Source organism: Apodemus sylvaticus, chromosome 3 (genome assembly GCF_947179515.1).
Source record: "Apodemus sylvaticus chromosome 3, mApoSyl1.1, whole genome shotgun sequence".
Taxonomy (NCBI): domain Eukaryota; kingdom Metazoa; phylum Chordata; class Mammalia; order Rodentia; family Muridae; genus Apodemus; species Apodemus sylvaticus.
In genome coordinates this window covers 165,324,713-165,344,523 of record NC_067474.1, presented here as the reverse complement: position 1 = coordinate 165,344,523, position 19,811 = coordinate 165,324,713, and the positions used below count along the sequence as shown (strand labels likewise).

Genomic DNA, 19,811 nt, shown 5'->3' with positions numbered 1-19,811 from the left:
AACCACAGTGGTGGCTCTCAGCGCTTGGGAGCCAGAGGCAGGCAGATCTCTGTGAATTCGAGGCCAGCCTGGTCTACAGAGTGAGCTGCAAGGCATAGAGAAATCCTGTCTTAGGGAGCAAAAGAAAATAAAAAACAACAAACAGGGCTAAAGAGGCAGCTCAGTGATTAAAAGCACTAGCTGTCCTCCTGTGGGACCCAGGTTCAATTCCTGGCACCAGTCTGATGTCTCACAGCTGCACACAGTACATATACACAGACAAAACACACACACACACACACACACACATGTTTAAAAAAGGCAAAACAAAAACAAAAAGCTTCAAAAACAAAAAACAAAACTAAGACCAAACAAAAGGAAGATAGAGCCATCTTGTCCACAGCAGCGCAGCTTCAAGACACACAGACACATCCATTCTATCAGTGATGCACGAGGCCTGGGGTTCCACTACCACGACCTCAGACAGAATAAAATAAGCAAGCGAGCAAAAGCCAACTAAAACTCCCATCAGGGTGTGTGTGCATGTATGCACATACATATTTAAGATAGTTTTGAAAAACACAATCTCACTATGCCATCTATGATGGTCTAAAACTTTAGATTTGCTGCCCCTGAAGAGCTGGGATCATAGGACTCAGCTGTGAACATACTTCTGGAAGCTCTTTAGATAGCATTTGGCACTTAGAAACCATCCATAAATTAAGCCGCTGCTGCTGTTCTGAAAAAATATATGCAAATATCTGGAGCAGTTGCAAGCCAGTGAGCCCACCCATGCCGACTGAATTCCCAGTGCTTGCCTCAGAGACAAGGCTTGGCCCCACCTGGCTAAGCTTTCCCTAGGGCCGACCTGTGTCCTGCAGACCTGACTTGCACTGGCAGCCCAGGTAGAAAGCTATGGGTTCACACTAACCCCACAGGGCAATCTCAAGGTCTCAGATCCAGAACCAGAGGTTGCATACTTAAGGAAAAATATAAAGATTTATTTAGGGCTGGGGAGATGGCTCAGCAGTTAAGAGCACTGACTGCTCTTCTGAAGGTCCTGAGTTCAAATCCCAGCAACCACATGGTGGCTCACAACCATCTGTAAAGAGATCTGACCCCCTCTTCTGGAGTGTCTGAAGATAGCTACAGTATACTTACATATAATAAATAAATAAATCTTTTTTAAAAAAGATTTATGTATACATTTAATTTTATGTGTATGAATTATTTTGCCTAAAAGTATGTATGTGCACTGAGTACATGTGTGTCTGTGGAAGTCAGAAGAAGGCATCAGATCCCCTGCAACTGGAGTTACAGGTGGTTAGGAGGAGCCACACAGGTGCTGGGAGCCCAAACTGGGTCCTCTGCAAGAGCAGCAAGTGCTCTCAGCCACCGAGACATCTTTCCATCCCCAAGACTCTTTCTAAAAGTCCTGCTGCATGAACTGGGGGACAGAGGGCTCAGACCAACACAGCCAGTTTGTTTCACGGAAAGGAATAACAGGTGTTTCGCTGCTGGGTGGGACAGCCCTAGCGGAGATAGGGACAGAGCTGCCTGGGCGGTGTGTTGTTTACGACACCTGTGGGAAGGTGTCAAAGCAAGGTTCCAGACTCCCGGGCTTGATTCCAGATCATGACTGGGTCTCACTTTGTAGACCAGGCTGGCATTGAACTCAAGATCCTTCTGCCTCCACCCACCGAGCCCTGAGATTATAGCACACTCTACCGCATTTGGGTACTTACTCTTCCAAAGTCAGAAATCACTAAAGGGGAAGTGGTTTTTGGTGTGACTGAAGCAAAGGACATGGAGTCCTGTGTCTTCTCTGGCACATGATGTTCATTCTGGGGGCGGGGGGGATGTCCCCAGCCATCCCTGATACCTAGGTCCTTTGTCTAGGGCCCCAAACATTAGTCCCTGTCCAGTTCCTTTTGAATGACCCCAATAGAAAGGAAAATTGGCCATGCTGAGTTTACCCTCATCTTAGGACACAGACTTCAGTTTTAGGCCATGTTTAAAAGCTGGTGATGGATATTTATGTTTGGGGTGACAAAAATCTATCTACCCTAATGGGGCAAGTGCACACATGACTGCAATGCCATCAATTAGGAGGAAGAAGGGAAAAAAATCACCCTGATTACACAGTGAGTGTGAGGCCAACCTGAGCTACATCAGACACTGTTTTGAAAATAGGAACAGAGGCTGGGGAGACAGCCCAGCCAGTAGAATGCCCATTGTGCAAGCTTGGGGACCTGAGTTCTGATCCCCAGAATACATCTTAAAAGCTAGGCACAGTGGCGTGTGTGACTGGAGCCCCAGGAGAAGAGAGAGAGAAGCGGTGGGGACTGAGGGGGAAGAGCAGGCGTGAAGCTGGACTTTGCTGTTGATGTGAAGGTGTGCATAACCACCTGAGACCATGTTGAGGCCTGTGGTCCGTGCCACCGCTGAGGGCCGTGAGTGAATGGGTTGGTGGTCCCGATAAGGCTGGGCACTGTGAAGTCCCCTAGGATTCAGCAAAAATATGTTGGAAATATGTTAGAAGGAAGATGGAGGAGGAAGAAGGAGATGAAGAGAGATGGTCTAGTGGTTAGGAATCCTTGCTGTTCTTGCAGAGGACCTGGACTCAGCTCCCAGCACTGATGTGGCAGCTCACAGCTGCCCGGGATCCCAGTCTAGTGCCCTCTTCTGACCTCATCAGGCATTAGACACACAGGCAGTGCACATACTTACATGGGGGCAGAACACTCAAGCACATCAAAGAAGAGGAGGAAGAGGAGGAGGAGGAGGGGGAAGAAGAAGAAGAAGAAGAGGAAGAAGAAGAAGAAGAAGAGGAAGAGGAAGAAGAAGAAGAAGAAGAAGAAGAAGAAGAAGAAGAAGAAGAAGAAGAAGAAGAAGAAGAAGAAGAAGAAGAAGAAGAAGAAGAAGAAAAATTTCTTTTGGTTTTTTTTTTTATTTGTTTTTTTTTTCCGAGACAGGGTTTCTCTGTGTAGCCCTGGCTGTCCTGGAACTCACTCTGTAGACCAGGCTGGCCTCGAACTAGAAATCCGCCTGACTCTGCCTCCCAGAAGAAAATTTTTAAAAAGATGAAAAGCAACAGAGGAAAGAACACTAAAGCGTGCACTAAACATGTTATACCATGTGCACCCTGTCATATACCAGCAAGTGCACACACACACACACACACACACACACACACGCACGCATGCACCAACCTACTCATCTCTTACCTGCCCAATTTAGTCACCAAGGTTCCAACCATGAGAGACCCTATAAAGCCTCCAAAGGGGAACATGGACACGGTCAGGGACCACAGCAGTGTCAAGGTGAAGGACTCGATCTTTTCCTCGTTTCGGTCATAGTAGGTGTCATTGTAGAACTGCTGCATGAACTGGGGGACAGAGGGCACAGACCGACACAGTCAGTTTGTTTCGCGGAGAGAATTAATAGGTGTTTAGCCGCTGGGTGGGCCAGCCCTAGCGGAGATAGGGACAGAGCTGCCTGGGTGGTGTGTTGTTTGCGACACCCGTGGGAAGAACTCTGGCAGATCAACCCCCTCAGTGTTTCTCACACCCTGGAATGGCTATAACCTTGCGGATGCTGTGGCCACTGCCCTCCAGATGACTCCACACACTGCCAGGCCACAGAAAGGTTGTGTCCGTGAGAATCTGAGGTCTGAGGACTTGGTCATTCATATGACCTAGGTCCTGAAGGGACCCTTAAGGGGCAGGCTGAGTTTGCTCTCTAGGGATCACAAGCACTTCCAAGCCCCTCCTTCTGTCAGCGGCTGTGGGTCACTCACCACAGTGACCTACCTCTGAGGGGGAGTTGACGGCAGCCACGTTGTACCCATATTGGAAGGATGAGCCAAAGGCGGCGATCAGTGTTGCCAGGGCAAGGACCAGCGTCAGCCTCTGTAGGAGGTAGGACAATGCCAGTGAGGGGCCGAGGGAAGTCCCTGCCGTCCTTCAGGGTGCACATTCGAGTCCACTCTACATCCAAGGACTGACCCACTGAGGTTAGGACAGGCTCCCAGTCAGGCGCCCCCTGTGTGACTGTTCTCCACCTCCTCAGTGCAAACAATCCTCCTGCCTACACCCAGGGTACCTGGGACTTCCAGCAAGAGCACTCTGCAGGACTCTGCAGCTGCCTTGCTGCAACTGGCCCTCGGGGGCTTTCCCCAAAACTCCTTGCATACCGAAATCCCGTGTGTGGAGGTCTGGGCAGGCGTGTGTGCACCAGGGCAACGGGTGGCCAGCTCTTGAGGAGTTGGTTCTCCCGTTCCTTCCCATGGCGTCCAGGCATGAAGTTTAGGCAGAAGGTTTACCTGCTGGATGCCGTCGCTTATCTAGACAGCTTGGGCCCTTCCTCTACAGACAAAAATCAACAGCCACAGGGAGCGCCCTCTGTCAGATTTGCTCGCCATGGTATCTCCGGCACTGAGACCGGTGACTGGTTCAGTTGGCTGTAGGATGGATGGATGGCCAGGTGGATGGGAATTGGACATTGACTGGGTCTTGTTCAGGCGAATCAAGTTTTTCACCACTTAGGGTGGCTGTTGTCGTCATTGTTGTTTTGAGACAGCTCTTAAGTTGCCCAGGCTGGCCTCGAACTTGTAATCCTCCTGCCTCAGCCTCCCTGAGTTCTTGCATTACAGATGTGAGCTACCATGGCTGCATGCTTTCCTTCCTTCCTTCCTCCCTCCCTCCCTCTCTCCCTCCCTTCCTTCCTTTTTTCCTTTTTGAGACAGAGTTTCTCTACATAGGTTTGGCTGTCCTGGAATTTCCTATGTAGAGCATGCTTCAAACTCACAGAGATCTGCCTCTCTGCCTCTGCCTCTGCCTCTGCCTCTGCCTCTGCCTCTGCCTCTGCCTCTGCCTCTGCCTCTGCCTCTGCCTCTGCCTCTGCCTCTGCCCCTGCCCCTGCCCCTGCCCCTGCCCCTGCCCCTGCCCCTGCCCCTGCCCCTGCCCCTGCCCCTGCCCCTGCCCCTGCCCCTGCCCCTGCCCCTGCCCCTGCCCCTGCCCCTGCCCCTGCCCCTGCCCCTGCCCCTGCCCCTGCCTCTGCCCCATGCTGGTATTAAAGCTGTGAGCTATCACCCCTAGCCTGTGCCTGACTTTCAAGAAGAGGTTGCAATGGGAAAGTTCTTAGAGGAGGCTTTCAAATCTCTGTTTCCAGCACCAGAGATTTCTCTCAAGAAGTGAGCTGGCTGGGCTGGGCTGGGTTGGGCTGGGGGCCCTCACAACAGAGGCATCTCCCACGTCCTCAGAAGTAGGTCCCCAGCAGCCCCTGCCTTCCTAGATAAGTGCTTTACAATGGACACCATTACCCAAAAGAAACTGTCAGTGTATCGACCCTATGAGCATCCCTCCGCCGCTGACAACTTTTAAGCCTTAGGTTTGTGGTAACCATGTGTATGTGTGTGGGTCTGTACAGACATACGCATGTGAATGCTGGTGCCCAGAGAGGCCAGAAGTGTCAGATTCCCCGGAACTGGAGTTATAAGACGGTTGTAAGCTGCCCAGGGTAGGTGTTGGGGATAGGACCTGGAGCCTCTGCAAGGGAGCCAGCACTCTTGATGCTGGGCCGTTTGCTCCTGCCCCTTGGCGGCTATTTTATTCTCGGATGGGGAATGTACCTGTTGAGGCCACATCCCACCTGTGGTACCGAAAAAGACCATTTTGCCCCCAAGCTGGATCCTTTCTCCTTTGCCCTCCTGGAACTGTAAGGCCAACAAGACTGAGCACCAGGGGCTGTAGAGACGGCTCAGCGGTTAAGAGCACTGACTGCTCTTCCAAAGGTCCTGAGTTCAAATCCCAGCAACCACGTGGTGGCTCACAACCATCTGTAATGAGATCTGACACCCTCTTCTGGTGTGTCTGAAGACAGCTACAGTGTACTCACATATAATAATAAATCTTAACACACACACAAAAAAAGCCTGAGTACCAACTAGCAATGAAAGAGGCTTTGAATTCTTGGTCAAAAACAGAAGTTGTGGGGGATGGGGGGAGGGAAGTTTTACAAATTAAGTTTTCATTTTCTGGGGATGTTATGAAGTTGCCTGCGCTGATCTTGAACTCTCTTTGTGTTCCTTGTGTCCCGGCCTTCAAAGTAGTGGGCAGGCCTGGGTTTTCTTCATGGTGTGTGATGTGGTGTTCTAACGCATGTGTATTGGTGAAATGGTTAGCACAGGATAGCCCATTAATACATTAGCACAGGATAGCTCATTAATACATTCTCCACCATGCACGGCGGTGAACACAGGTAAATACACTCGGAGCACTCCAAGCACCCGTGGCAGGCGTCGCTGCAATCAGTAAGTTCACAGCGCTGCGCACCGAAGCATCATTAACTGCATCATCGCCGGGCGCACTCTGACCAGCGCCATCCATGACCCTCTTCCCGGGCCCCTAGCAACTGCTCTAGGAGCACCCTGGTCTGATAACGCGCCCCATGTCCTTTGTGCCTGACCATCCACTTGTGAAACCATCGAGGCCTCAAAGCCATGGGGCTCCGCTCAGATTCTGGGAGCGATGAACTGTTTCTTTACCTGGTTGAATCACATGGCACGTGAGCTACAGTCTCACCTCAGCTTTCTTTCCTTTTCCTTCCCCGCCCCCTCCATTCTTCAAAGGGGAGGGAGGAGGAGAATTTGGGGATAGGACACAGCTCAGTTACAGAGCACTTGGGGAGCATGGACAAGGCCCTGATTCCATCCTCAGCACCCCACTCTCCCCACTGGGGAAAACATCTTGAGGCTTCAGGAAAGGCTTGACCCTGGGTCGGATGTGATTCAGGGGTGCAGGGAAGGAGGCCTCCCAGCCCCTCCCAGTCTATATAGTAAGTGCCACAGAGGTGGGCTAATTCACATAGCATTTGTTCAGTGTCCGAAGCTCAGTTTCCCAGGGAAAAGGGGACATTCAACAGTTCTTGAGTAGCTTTGAGACGTGAGCGGCACAGCCACTGAGGGACAGCTGGGCACACCTGCTATCTGGCATCTTCTCAGAAGACTACACAGCCTCCGCCTCCCTGGCTTCTCCTAACCCCCGGGTCCCTGTGTGGCCAGTTGAGGGGCGGGCACCTGAGGCCAGCCCAGGCCCCAAGCTAGTGGCTATCCGCGTAGTTTCCTTCCACACCGCTCATCCGCAGAGTGCACCCAGAGGGGCGTCTCCTTTTTATTGTTACTATTTCTTGTTGAGCTGCGGGCACAGGAACTCTTGTGACCCCGAGCATTCAAAACCTTAGCCGGAAATGTCTTCCCATCAGTGTTATCAGCCGGAGTTGCCTTCCTATCAAATACAGGTGATAACACTTGACCTGTTGGGATGACAATCTCAGACAGGCTGGGTGGGAGCAGCTCAGGCCTGGGATCTCAGCCACTTGGGAGGCTGAGGGAGGATGATCCAAGTCCAATTGCCAGTTTAGACAATTTAGAGAGCCCCCATTTTAAATTGAGAGGGAGAAAATGGTGGGGTGGGGTTGGGGGACAATTCAGTGGTGGAGCCCTTACCAGGGTCACGTGAGGCTCTGGCTTCTGTCCCCAGCACCAGAAAAATCAACAAACAACAAAACCAGAACAAAACAGTTCCCAGGTTAACTCTAATTCTGGGTTTCGGGGAGGGATGGAATCTGCCCTCTAGGGGACATTTGTTTGTGGGGTATTCCTCCTCATTCTAGACAGCTCCAGAGATTTCCCAGAGCCAGCGTCAATCGTGAGGTCATCTATCTGCTCCACAGGCCAAGCCAAGCTGTAGTGTTGGCAAGAGGACTCGGCCCTGGCCAACCGCCTGCTCTGCATTGCTACCTGTGGATTGTCTAAGTGTACACCCAGGGGAGGGCGTGGTTATCAGTCCACTTTACAGATGAGAGAAGTCACCGAAAGAGGTGTGACGGCACACACCTGCAATCCTAGCCCTGGGGAGTTTGAGGCTGGAGGATCAGGAGTTTGAGGCCAGCCTCAGATGCTCAAACTGACAAAATAAAGCATTGTGCCGAGGTGCTGCTAAAACAGGGAGGAGTTGGAACCAATCACAGGTGCTTCTCCCTCCCAAACCCACGCCCACTCTGTATGCTACAGGCCATGCTTCCAGTCCCTGGGTTACAGACCTTGATAAATAATATTTCTCACAGGTGCCTGCTTCTCGCCACCCACCTAGGAAGCAAACTCCGTGGGTCTAGGGATTTTTTTTTTCCTCAGTCAAGGAAATCTACACCTAATCTCCAGCTACACTGTAAGTTTGGAACAGAAAATAATTTTTTTTTTTTTTTTTGGAGAGACAGGGTCTTTATCCTAGGCTGGCTTCGAATTCCCCTTTGTAGCTGAGGTTAACCTCAAACTCTTTATCTCCTACTTCGACCTCCCAAGTGCTAAGGCACAAGCGTGATCGGTACCTGCTTCACCCTTGGACCTTCTGGACCCTTGGCAACTCTACTGAACCGTACTCCCCAGTCCAGTGCCACCTTCCCCAGCAGCTGTTCCCGGGGCAGGATCCCTCACCCACAGCTGTCTACAAACACCGCACTGACGCCTATAAAACCCCACCGTGTGCTTCACTGGGCTTATGAGCAAGTTGCCCTCTTCCAGACAGAGCATCCAGCTGAGGGCAGACTGCAATACCAGAGCCCTGGGGCATCCCATGGGAAGCTGAGCTCCCCATCCCCTCCCCCATCACCCCCTCCCCTGCTGCCAGTCACACACTCACCCCTGTCTTCTCTTGATCCTCTTTCTCCATCGTCTTTGCTCTGCAAGGGCAGCCCGAGGCTCACCTCCTCAAAGTGCCAGCTGTGCTGTTCAGGGAGGGAAGATATTTAGGCTGCCCTTTGGCCCTGCCAACTCTCAGCCAATTGCATTTTTATTGCTAGTCTAAATCAGAATAACCCTTTCAGGCACTGAAAGGGTTTGCCATTCCTTTCACTTCTGCTTTTAAGCTAAACATCTAGAGTTTGGCCAAGCCGGGGGAGGGGGGGCTGAAACTGCCAGGCTCAGCGAGGTACCCAGGGGAAACAGTCCGCACAGCTCAAGTCTTCACCAGTCACGGCTTTGAAGAATGACTAGAAAGGTTATTTCTGTCTGGAACACATGGGCAGCAACAGCTGTCACCGGCCCTATGCCACATCAGATAATGGGCCAACAGATGGGGCCTGAAAAGGCTTAGCCTAGTGGTGCCCACCACACCATCTATAGCCAAGTGTCCCTAGTGGAGAGTCAGTCCTTGCCCAAGCAACCATGCCAAAACTATTATTATTACTGTTACTATGATTATTGGTGCTCTGGTATTACTGAGTATAGATGGCTGTGCTCTCGGGCTGAGCTATACCCTGGCCTTAAGTGACGCTGTCTGAGGAGAAAAACTTTATTTTGTCTTTTTAAGGAACCCCGAGTGGCCCGGAGAGATACACTTCTCACTATTGGGAAAGTAGTAAATACCTTCTTGTGCTTTCTTTGCAGGGCAGGGTAAGTAAGTCGCCAGAGGCTGGTCCGGGTCCAGCAATCTGCCCACAAGCTGGCCACCACGGGCTCCGGCGCTCAGCACGTGTTCAGCTGCTCCCGGACTGACCAGACCAGGCGGCCAAATCCAGAGCAAAGTCCCACCAGGCCCGCAGATTTCCATCCTTGTTAGACATGTTCCTTTGATTTATTAGCTGCAGCTCGAGTTCAGTCAGCGATGTCTTCCTTCCCCTCCTTCGCCCTTCAGCCGTTTATCCAGAGGCCACTGTAGATCTGCTTGGGTGGCAACGGACAGTGGGGGCGTCTCCTTCCAGGAAAGCTTCCTTGGTTTCTTCCCACACCAACACGCGGGTCTCCAGCTAAGGCGTGACGGGACCAGAGCTTTCCATATATTTCAAATAGTTTAAAAGGAAAAATAAAACACCCCAAAGAAAATGCACGTAAATTGAAGGTGGCGTCACTTACTTCGGGGGCGGGAGTGTGAGTTGGGGTCCAAAAATAGCGAGCTGAGTTTGCAGTCTTGGGAGTGTAGAAAACGGCGACCAGTTTCTTGGCCCCCAACTAGTAATCTTCTCTCTGCCTGTTTTGCGATAAAATGATATCTGAAAGCTGAGGGTTCAATCCCTGCCTCAACTTCCCCAACAGGGCGGATGGGTACAGGTCTGGGGTCAGATCCTGAGAGAAGTATCCAGACAGTGGGATCTGGCTCCTGCGCAGTCGCAGTTCAGCGTGACCAACGCTCATCTTCAGTCCCAAGAGCACTTGCGGTTGAGCTGAGCTGGGGAGGGGTGCGGGGGGCAGGTGGGGGGCAGGGGCGTAGCTGCTTGGGACCCTGTGTCCCGTGGAGGGAGATGGCGATTCTGTAGGTCCTCCGCATCCTGAATGATCCTTTGGGCTGGCAACTGCAGTCTGCCCACAGGAATCACAGACCTTGCCCCAAAGACGCCCCCAGGGCTCTCATGGAGGTCATTCTATAGACACGTCTTCTGCGTCCCCTGAAGAACCTGTCTCCAGTTTCAGGACCCAGACAAGCCACGGCCAGCAGGCTCTAGGGCTGGAAGGTGTGCAGTGGGCACGCTTGGGGACACAGTACCCCGGGTGCTTCTGCTTTGGAAGTGTGTGGATGGATCTTGGTGGTTTTCAGACAGCCAGATGGATTTGGTCTGCCGAGCCTTCCCTGGCCTTGCTTCTGTGGCGTCTGGATGCGGAAGGAAATCCGCCACTGGATCTCTGGGATTCATTTTAATGCTTTGTTTGTTTGTTTGTATTTTGAGACTGGGTTCCATTCTGTAGTCCAGACTGTTCTGGAATTCACCGTATAGTCCAAGCTGGCCTTGAAACTGAGATGGCCCTGACTCCGCTTCCCTCAATGGGGCGTTTTAAAAGGCCTTTAATAAGCACCAATGAACCCACGGACATTTTGGTGAGCACAGAATGAAGCGGGTGGAAGGAACACACATGACTAATTACTAATATTTCCAGGAATTTAACCCGGGTTTGCAGCCATTTCTGATAAGAGCCTTAAAGAGAAAAGGGAGTGGCTAGGTGCAGCTCTTTCTTTATTTTTATATTATTATTGTTGTTGTTGTTTTTGTTGTTGTTGAGACATTATTTCTCTGTATAGCCCTGGCTGTCCTGAAACTCACTCTGTAGAGCAGGCTAGCCTTGAACTCAGAAATCTCCTGCCTCTGCCTCCCAAATGCTGGGATTAAAGGCGTGCTCCACCACTGCCGGCCTCCAGGTGCAGTTCTTGAGGCCGGACTCTAGGGGGCCTTCTTCTATACCCTTCTCTTCAGGAAGTCGTTTGATCCACTGTCAAATATGGACTTGACACTGGCAGGATATGAGACAGGCAGAGCTTACCAAGCATCCTCTCAGACCTTTTACAATATGTTGCTTCTAAAATATTTTAAAATATCTATTTATGTCGTTTTATGTGAGTATTTTGCCTCCACGTATATGTGTGTACCCCAAGTGGTGGTACACCCCACACACACCTCCCCCCGTGTCTGCTTAGGTCAGAAGAAGATGACAGGTCCCCTTGAACTAGACTTACTTGTATGGTTTCGAGCCACCATGTGGGTGCCGGGAATCAAACCTGGGTCCTCTGCAAGAAGAAAGAGATTTCTTAGCTGCCGAGTCCATTTCTCCAGCCCTTAAGTTGCCTCTAAGTGGGGAAATAACTGCCAAAAATTCTGGGATGAAGGTTTAGGACTCAGATCTCAATTCCAAAATCATCATTAGTAACATAACACAGAAACTTTGCCAGCACAGTTTCAGAATAAGAGTCTTGCCCAGTGTGGGTGGCACAGCCTACAATCCCAGCACTTGGGAGGTGGAGGCAGGCTATCAGAAGACCCAGGTCAACTTTGGATAGACAGCCTGGCCTATTCGAGACTGTCTAAAACAAACAAACAAACAAAAATTAAGAAAGAAAAGGGAATGGGGAGGGTTGGGGAAGGGAAGAAAACTTAAAGTTCGGAAGCTGCTTTTTCTGGGCTGTGAGTTTATGTACGATTTTTCTGCTAGTATTTTTATTTACTGGGCCCTTTGCTGTACTAGAGAAGAGAGAAAATGGATACAAAAATAGCCTTGGCCACTTGGGGCTCAGACTCGTTGGGGAAGCAGAATGGCCTAGTTTGCTTTGCGTTGCTGTGGTAAAGACCACAATGAAAAAGCCACAACCAAAAGCAGCTTTAGGAAGGAAAGGGTTTGCTCCAGCTTACAACTGCTGATCACAGTACATCCTCCTGAGAAGCCAGGGCAGAAACTCAAGCTAAACTAGGAACTGAAGCAGAGACGTGGAGGAACGCTGTTTGCTGGCTGTTTGCTGGCTCGTCTCTAAGGCTTGCTTTTTTGATATATCCCAGGACCACCTGCCCAAAGGTTGCACAATCCATACATAATGGGCTGGGCCCTCCCAAGTCAATCATTATTCAAGAAAACACCCACTGGGCTTGCCCACAAGCCAATCAGATGAAGGCATTTTCTCAAACGAGGTTCCCTCTTCTAAAGTCAATTGATAGAAAATTAAGCAGTGAACCGAGTTTAGTCAAGTGAACATATTGAGCAACTCAAGTCGAATGAAGGCTCTAGGTGGGCTGGAGAGGTGAGGTGGGAGCTGAGGAGGAAGGGGCTGGGGAAGGGGAAGAGTGCTGGGGGGAAAGGGGAGGCTCTAGACAGGATCTCTTTGCAATGAGGGAGTTACAAAATGACATTGTCTGAAGAGTATAAAGGAAAGGGGGGGGCATTGAAAGGAGACAGTGCATGTAGCCTTTGTTTGTTTCTTTTTGGTTTTGTTGTTTCTAAGACAATGTTGTTTTACATAGCCCTAGCTGTCCAGAACCTCATTATTCTTTTTTTTAAAAGATTTATTTTAGGTATGAGTACACCATAGCTGTTTTCAGACATATCAGTAGAGGGCATCGGATCCCATTACAGATGGTTGTGAGCCACCATGTGGTTGCTGGGATTTGAACTAGACCTCTGGAAGAGAAGTCAGTGCTCTTAACCACTGAGCCATCTCTCCAGCCCCAGAACCTCATTATGTAGATGAGTCCTGCCTTAAATTCACAGAGAGCTACCTGCCTCTACCCTCCCCCCCCCCCCTCCAAGTTCAGGAACTTGCTGTTTTTTTGGACATAGAGAAGATATTTAGAATTTGGGACAAGCCAGGTGTCCTGGTTTCCTTTCTACTGCTGTGATAAAATATCATGACCAAAAGCAACTTAGGAAGGAGGGGTGGAGGGGTTTAGTATTTTTTACAGTTCCAGGTTACTGTCCATCACTGAGGGGGAAATCGAGGCAGACATTCAGTCAGTAGTCAGTTAGTCAGTCAGATCATACTCAAAGTCAAGAGCAGAGAGAAACAAATACACCCCCAAGCTGCCGTAGCTCTCACTTGTTCTGAGTCCTGCAGGATCTCTGCCTAGGGAATGTGCCGCCCACAGTGGGCTGGGTCTTCTCATGTCAATCAGCAATCAAGACATGCCCCTAAAGACATGCCCACTGGCCTGATCTGAGCCTTTCTTCAGCCAAGGCTCTTGTCTCAGATGATTCTAGGTTGTCACAAGTTGGCATCACACTGGGCATGGTGGTACCTATCTGTCCTTCCAACACCAGGAAAGCTGAGGCGGGAAGATTTTGTGTAGCCACCAGTCTGGACTATATTCTGAGACTTTGGCTCCAAGAAAAATGTTTTGGGGTGGGGGAACTAGAAGTATATAGTTCAGATGCCCAGCATGACTAGGCCCTGGGTTCATCTGCTGCACTGTAAATGGAAAAGAAGAAATTCAATAAAATGACAAAACATGTGATTTTTGTTTTTTTATTTTTTTGTTTTTTTGTTTTTTTGTTTTTTTGTTTTTCGAGGCAGGGTTTCTCTGTGTAGCCCTGGCTGTCCTGGAACTCACTCTGTAGACCAGGCTGTCCTCGAACTCAGAAATCCACCTGCCTCTGCCTTCCAAGTGCTGGGATTAAAGTCGTGTGCCACCACTGCCCGGCTACATGTGATTATTTCTTGTGGAGTTTCTTTTTTTTTTTTTAAAGATTTATTTATTTATTATATGTGAGTACACTGTAACTGTCTTCAGACACCAGAAGAAAGCATCGGATGTCTTTTCTCTTTTCGGATGGTTGCAAGCCACCATGTGGGTGCTAGGATTTGAACTCATGACCCTTTGGAAGAACAGTCGTTGCTCTTACCCACTGAGCCATCTCTCCAGCCCCTCTTGTGGAGTTTCTTATATTAATTTTAATTCATGTTGTCTACGAGTATGTGCCACCATGTGTGTATGTGCACACTGTGCATGCCTAATGCCTGAGGAAGCCAAGGCGAGGACATCAGACCCCTTAAAACAAGAGCTCATGTAACACCGAGCCATGGATATCTCTTGGTGGCTGTCTCATGTGACCATGCTGATCCAAACTCCATAGGTAGAGAAGATGACCTTAAACTCCCGATCCTCTGTGTGCTGGGACTGCGTGTCTCCACTGGTGGAGGAGTGGAGAGGTTCCATTTGTTCTGATTCTGCCCTAACTGGACTTTTTTTCCCCAATGTATTCACCACCATTGTTCTCTTTAGACAGAAGAGGGCATCAGACCCCATGACAGATGGCTGTGAGCCTCCATGTGGTTGCTGGGAATTGAACTCAAAAGCTCTGGAAGAGCAGTCAGTGCTCTTAACTGCTGAGCCATCTCCCCAGTCCCTGGGCGTTGTTTTCTGGGTCATACCGGTGTAGGTAGGGCTCACAGCCTTTGCCACTGAACCACACTGCCACCTCTTCAGATTTTAAAGCCGAGGAAACAGTATCCTCCCAGCAGTGAGGAGCCTGAGGACCCTCTTATGCTGCTGAATGCCTGCTGAGATTTCCCAGCTTCTGTCTAACCGCAATTGCAATCTCTTCTGTTCGCATTCAGATTACATAGCATTCCACTAGCGGGCACAGACCGGCCTCTCGGTAAGCCGTTATCTTTCTATGCCGTAGGGCAGCACATCAGGTTATTCATGACAGCGTTAGTGGAAAGCCCTGATGCCCTCTGAGGGCATGGCGTGAGGCGGGCGTGTAAGGGAGGTTGTTTTCGGGTAGGATCTGGCACTCATCATTGCCATTGCGGGCTTCGATAAGGAAAGGGTCGTAACAAGGTCCAAGCACACCCATCCCTCAGCCACGCCGCCGTCTTGCACCTTGTCTCGAGAGGGAGGTGACATAGGATGGCTAAAGTCCAATGCTCACCCAACATTTTCTCTGTCACCTGTGCCCTGTTCCTAGCTATACTGCTCGGAGGCGTGTCCCCTGGCTGGGAGAACCCAAGTTCAAAACAATGAGTCAGCGATGAGGGAAGAGGCGAGAGCGGGAGTTTGTGCCTGGTCATCACTTCAGCCGCTGTCCACGCTGCTAACCAGCGTCTCCGAAGCAGGGAGCCTGGTCCGCCGCCGCACCCCGCACCAGGCGCGGACGGTCCAGAGGCGAGAATGACCAGCGTGCTCTGCGCTTTCCCTTTACCAAGGACAGGCTTTGACCTTGTCTATCGCAGGGGACGGTGGGCAAGCAGGGCGCGTTCCTCAGAATCGCCCGCAGCATGAGAGTTCTCAGCAACTTCGCGTGGCTTCTGAAGATTAAGGGTGGCCTCTTTGGTTTTTTTTTTTTTTTTTTGTTTGTTTTGGTTTTGTGTGTGTGTGTGTGTGTGTGTGTGTGTGTTTTGTTTTGGTTTGGTTTTTTTGGATTTTGGTTTTTCGAGACAGGGTTTCTCTGTGTAGCCCTGGCTGTCCTGGAGCTCACTCTGTAGACCAGGCTGGCCTCGAACTCAGAAATCCGCCTGCCTCTGCCTCCCAGAGTTCTGGGATTACAGGCGTGCGCCACCACCGCCCGGCTGGTTTTTGTTTTGTTTTGTTTTTAAACCATTCCTTTTATTTGCTTAAGGGATGTATTGTTTTCAGTTTTATTCCTGGTTTGTGCACACAGGTCATGTGTATGCAGGTGCTCTTGGAGGCCACAGATATCAGCATCCTTGGAGCTGGAGTTCCTAGCGGCCATGAATTGCCTGACACGGTGTTAGGAACCCAGCTCAGTCTCCGAAAGGGCAGGACATACTTTAACCATGGAGTCATCTCCCTCCCCTCCCCCATAGCATCTTCACTTTTTAATTTGTGATTAAAAAAATACATAAGGGCTAGATCTTATTTTATTTACCTTTTAAAAATTCAAATATTGGGGCTGGAGAGATGGCTCAGTGGTTAAGAGCACTGACTGCTCTTCAGAAGGTCCTAAGTTCAAATCCCAGCAACCACATGGTGGCTCACAACCATCCATAATAAGATCTGACACCCTCTTCTGATTTGTCTGAAGGCAGCTACAATGTGCTTACATATAACAATAAATAAATCTTGGGGTCAGAGGGAGCAGGGCCGGAGCGAGCAGAGGTCCTGAGTTCAATTCCTAGCAACCACATGATGGCTCACAGCCACCTGTACAGCTACAGTGAACTCATATACATAAAAACAAATAAATATTTTTTAAAAAAAACTTCAAGTACTTGTGTGTGATGGATGTGCACGTGTGTACACACGTTTGTGGAGACCAGAGGACAAACTCAGAAACACTGCCTACGTCCTTTGAGATAAAGCATCTCATTAGCCTGATGCTTACAACTTGGGCTAGACGGGCAGGCCGCTGAGCTCCAGCAATCCCGTCTCTGCCTGAGTGTTGACAGCCACTCTGCGAATTGAACCTGGGGACTCATGCCTGTAAGACAAGTGACTTGTCTTAATGACTGAGTGATCTCTCTAGCCCTCCAATCTTTTTATGGTATTTTGGGGGCTGGAACCCAGGACTGCCTTGGACATGGAGATAGCTGCTGACATTGGTTTTCTGAGCCTTGGTTTCCTGAGCCTGGACTCAGGATATATCCCGGCCTGGTCTGGAACTCACATAATCCCCCTGCCTCAGCTTCTTCAGTATTGGGATTACCCGTGTGTGTACCTCAGCCACCTTAAACATTTTGTACAATTTTTTTGTGTGTAAGGATGTTTTTCCTTCATGTTTGCATGTGTACCAGGTGAGTAAGGTACCTGAAGAGGCCAGAAGGGACCAGATTCCATGGAACTAAGGTTACAGATGACTGTGAGCTGTCATATTCGGGGAATTCACTGAACCAAGGTCTTTCAAAAGAGCAGACAGTGCTCTTAACCTCTGAGCTATTGATCCAGCCCCACCTTAACCATTTGACGGGTGCATTTCAGGGATAGGACGTCACCTAGGTGCATGTTGCTGGGCTTTGATCTCCAGCATCGCAAAGCAAGCAAACCTACTTGCTGTTGGACGAGGATATTTGGGAGGGACCAGAGGGAGGAAGGGGAGGGGGAAAGTAACATATTGCTACTTCAAGAAAAAGGTATTTCAAAAAAGCGTAAAGCTAAGTTAAAAAAAAATCCACACAGAAGACTTCACATGATTTCATTTAAACAGAAATTTTGGAACCTTGGGGGGAGGAGGAGGTGACATAGTTTCTGTCGGTAGCAGCTGTGTGGCGCTATGCGCTTCAAGGCCACCAGAGGGCAGAACAGGCAGTGAACACTCGTTCCCTACAGTAGTTTGACAGCTTCAAATCAGCACCCAGATTAGCGAGCAGTACGACTCCACCCCCTGGCTGTGCTGTCAATTATTCCGCAGCACCGGAAAGAACCGAATCCAGATACTCTTATCTTCCATTTCCTACCTTCACAGCCTGAGGAGCGTGCTGCGGAAGCCAGCCGCATCACGGGGGCCACACAGCTCCCCCCCCATCCAAAACTACCAGCAACTTCCCACACCCTGAGGGCTCCTGGAGGTGCAAGTTCCTCCAGGCGATGAGTCTGTGGGCCACCACACCACGGAGCTTGTCAGAAAGGCAATCTTGGGGGAGAGCACAGTAATACACACCTTTAATCCTTTGGGAGGCTGAGGCAGGAGGATCAAGAAAATTCAGGTCTTGACTGGGTGGGCTATAGAGGGAATTCTGGGCGAGCCTGGGTAACTTAGTGGGACCCTGTCTCAGGCTTGGGCTATGATATCTAATGACTGACTTCTTAGGGTGTCTTGTGTGAGCCCACCGCATATTTACAGCAGGCCTGGAAGGAGAGACCCAAGCACACTTCACAAAGGCCACAAGAATCGCTGCAATCCAAACAGAACTTAAAAGTCTCTAGCTGGCTTGCTACGCCCCACCTTAAACAGTTAAACGAAGGCTGAGAGCGTAGCTTGGCACAGCGCTCTTACCTCCCACGCACTTGTGCGCGCGCACGCGCGCGCGCACACACACACACACACCGCACGTGTGAGACTAGATTCACTTCCTAACACTACAAATACTGCTGGAAGCCAGGCTCTAGGAAAGCTGAAGTGAATTGGAGGCTGGCCTTGACTATTCGGTAAGGCCATGAGGTGGGGCACCTGGGTAGGGCCACTGTTTACAAGCCTGGGTTTGATCCTCCGATACCACGAGTCTCAGCTACGAGATTCACAGGTGAACTATGTCTGCATTCCAGAGATATCCCATCGCTTGAGACCGACACAAATATCTGAGAAGCATCGCCCTTTGCTTTTCCTGAATGTCACCGTCAATAATTCCGGTTGGCTACAGCAGGCATGCAAGCCGGTAATTCCAACACCAGGAGGCCCAGGTAGAAGGTGAACAGGAGTTCCAGCCCCTCTCCCCCCCCAACTACACAGAACGAGACCCAAACCCCAGAATAGTTTCTCCCAGATTTGAGCCCAGTCCAAGGCCGACTCACCCTCAAGGCTCCCTGATGCCTTCTTCCCCAGCAGATCATGCGAGGACTCTTGCCTGTCTGTGCCTCCTCCTGGGATGGTGGCCAAGGGGGCGAGGGAGGGAAGAGGGAGAGAAGAGGCAGGTTGTGTCCCTAGGGCTAGTGAGTGGCTCTCTCTGGTATCTTATCTGCATAAAGGCAGACCTGAACAGGAAAACATGGCCGTCTTGTACCTCTAGCCTGCATTCTGATGACCTACTCGCAGAAAGACTGCCCGAGGCTGGAGTATCAGGGACCGTACATGCCTATAACCCCAGAACAGGGGCAGGAGGGTACTTGATTCTGGAGTTTGGTTAAAACCCAGGCAACACAATTTTTAAAAAGAAGTCATCTTTGTGTAGTGGCGCATACCTGTAATATCAGCTCTGGGGAGGTAGAGGTGGCAGGATCGTGAGTTCAATGCTAACCTTAGCTATGTGAGTTAGAGGCCAGCCTGGGCTACATGAGAGTCTGTCTCAATAGTCCTGTCTTAGTTTGCTTTCGATTGCTGTGATAAAACACTGACCAAAAGCAACTTGGGGAAGAAAGGGGTATTTTATCTTCGAGCTTACAGTCCATTATGTGGGGCATCAGAACATTAGGGCAGGGACTCCAGGCAGGGACCTGGCATGGGAAGCTAATGCAGAGCCCACGGAGCTTACCTATGGTTTGTTTGGCTTTCTTGTATCTACAGCCTAGGACCACCTGTCCAGGAATGGTGACCCCACAATGGAGATGGGCCCTCCCACCTCCATCATTAATCAGGAAAATGCTCCACCGACCTGCCTGTGGGCCAGCCTGCTAGAGGCATTTTCTCAACCGAGGTTTCCTCCTCTCAAATTAGCTGGTTTCAAGTTGGAAAAAACAAACAAACAAAACACAGAAAAACAAAGAATCAAGACAGTTACTGCGGTCGGGTATCTGCCAGAGAAGACTGCTTGGGTGTGACTGTTAAGCCAATGGAAAAACTTTATTAGTTATCTGTCGACCACACTGGGTGTTTGGATCTCAGGGTAGCCCTGAGTCGATTTCAGCATGTGCTTTAAAGCTCAGAAGCCATATTCTGGGTTGATATATTTCAGTTAACAAGAACAGTTAGC

At 50.1% G+C, this 19,811-nt stretch overlaps 1 protein-coding gene across 4 annotated transcripts in view; it reads right to left on the bottom strand.

Annotated features, from left to right (window-relative positions):
* Positions 1-18,823, bottom strand: part of Slc2a5 (solute carrier family 2 member 5) — a 34,350-nt gene extending 15,527 nt beyond the window's left edge. The window contains exons 1-5 of one of the 4 annotated variants that reach the window (XM_052178227.1): positions 18,697-18,823; positions 11,481-11,531; positions 8,679-8,758; positions 3,792-3,890; positions 3,207-3,367 (exon numbers count right to left, since the gene is read on the bottom strand). In XM_052178227.1, the coding sequence (XP_052034187.1) occupies positions 3,207-3,367; positions 3,792-3,890; positions 8,679-8,708 (290 nt within the window). In that variant the 5' untranslated portion in view covers positions 8,709-8,758; positions 11,481-11,531; positions 18,697-18,823. Of the gene's footprint in view, positions 1-3,206; positions 3,368-3,791; positions 3,891-8,678; positions 8,764-9,403; positions 9,828-11,480; positions 11,532-18,696 lie in introns of those variants that run through there. The other 3 variants (XM_052178225.1, XM_052178228.1, XM_052178226.1) reach the window with 3 other exon arrangements.
* Positions 18,824-19,811: the final 988 nt, after the last annotated feature.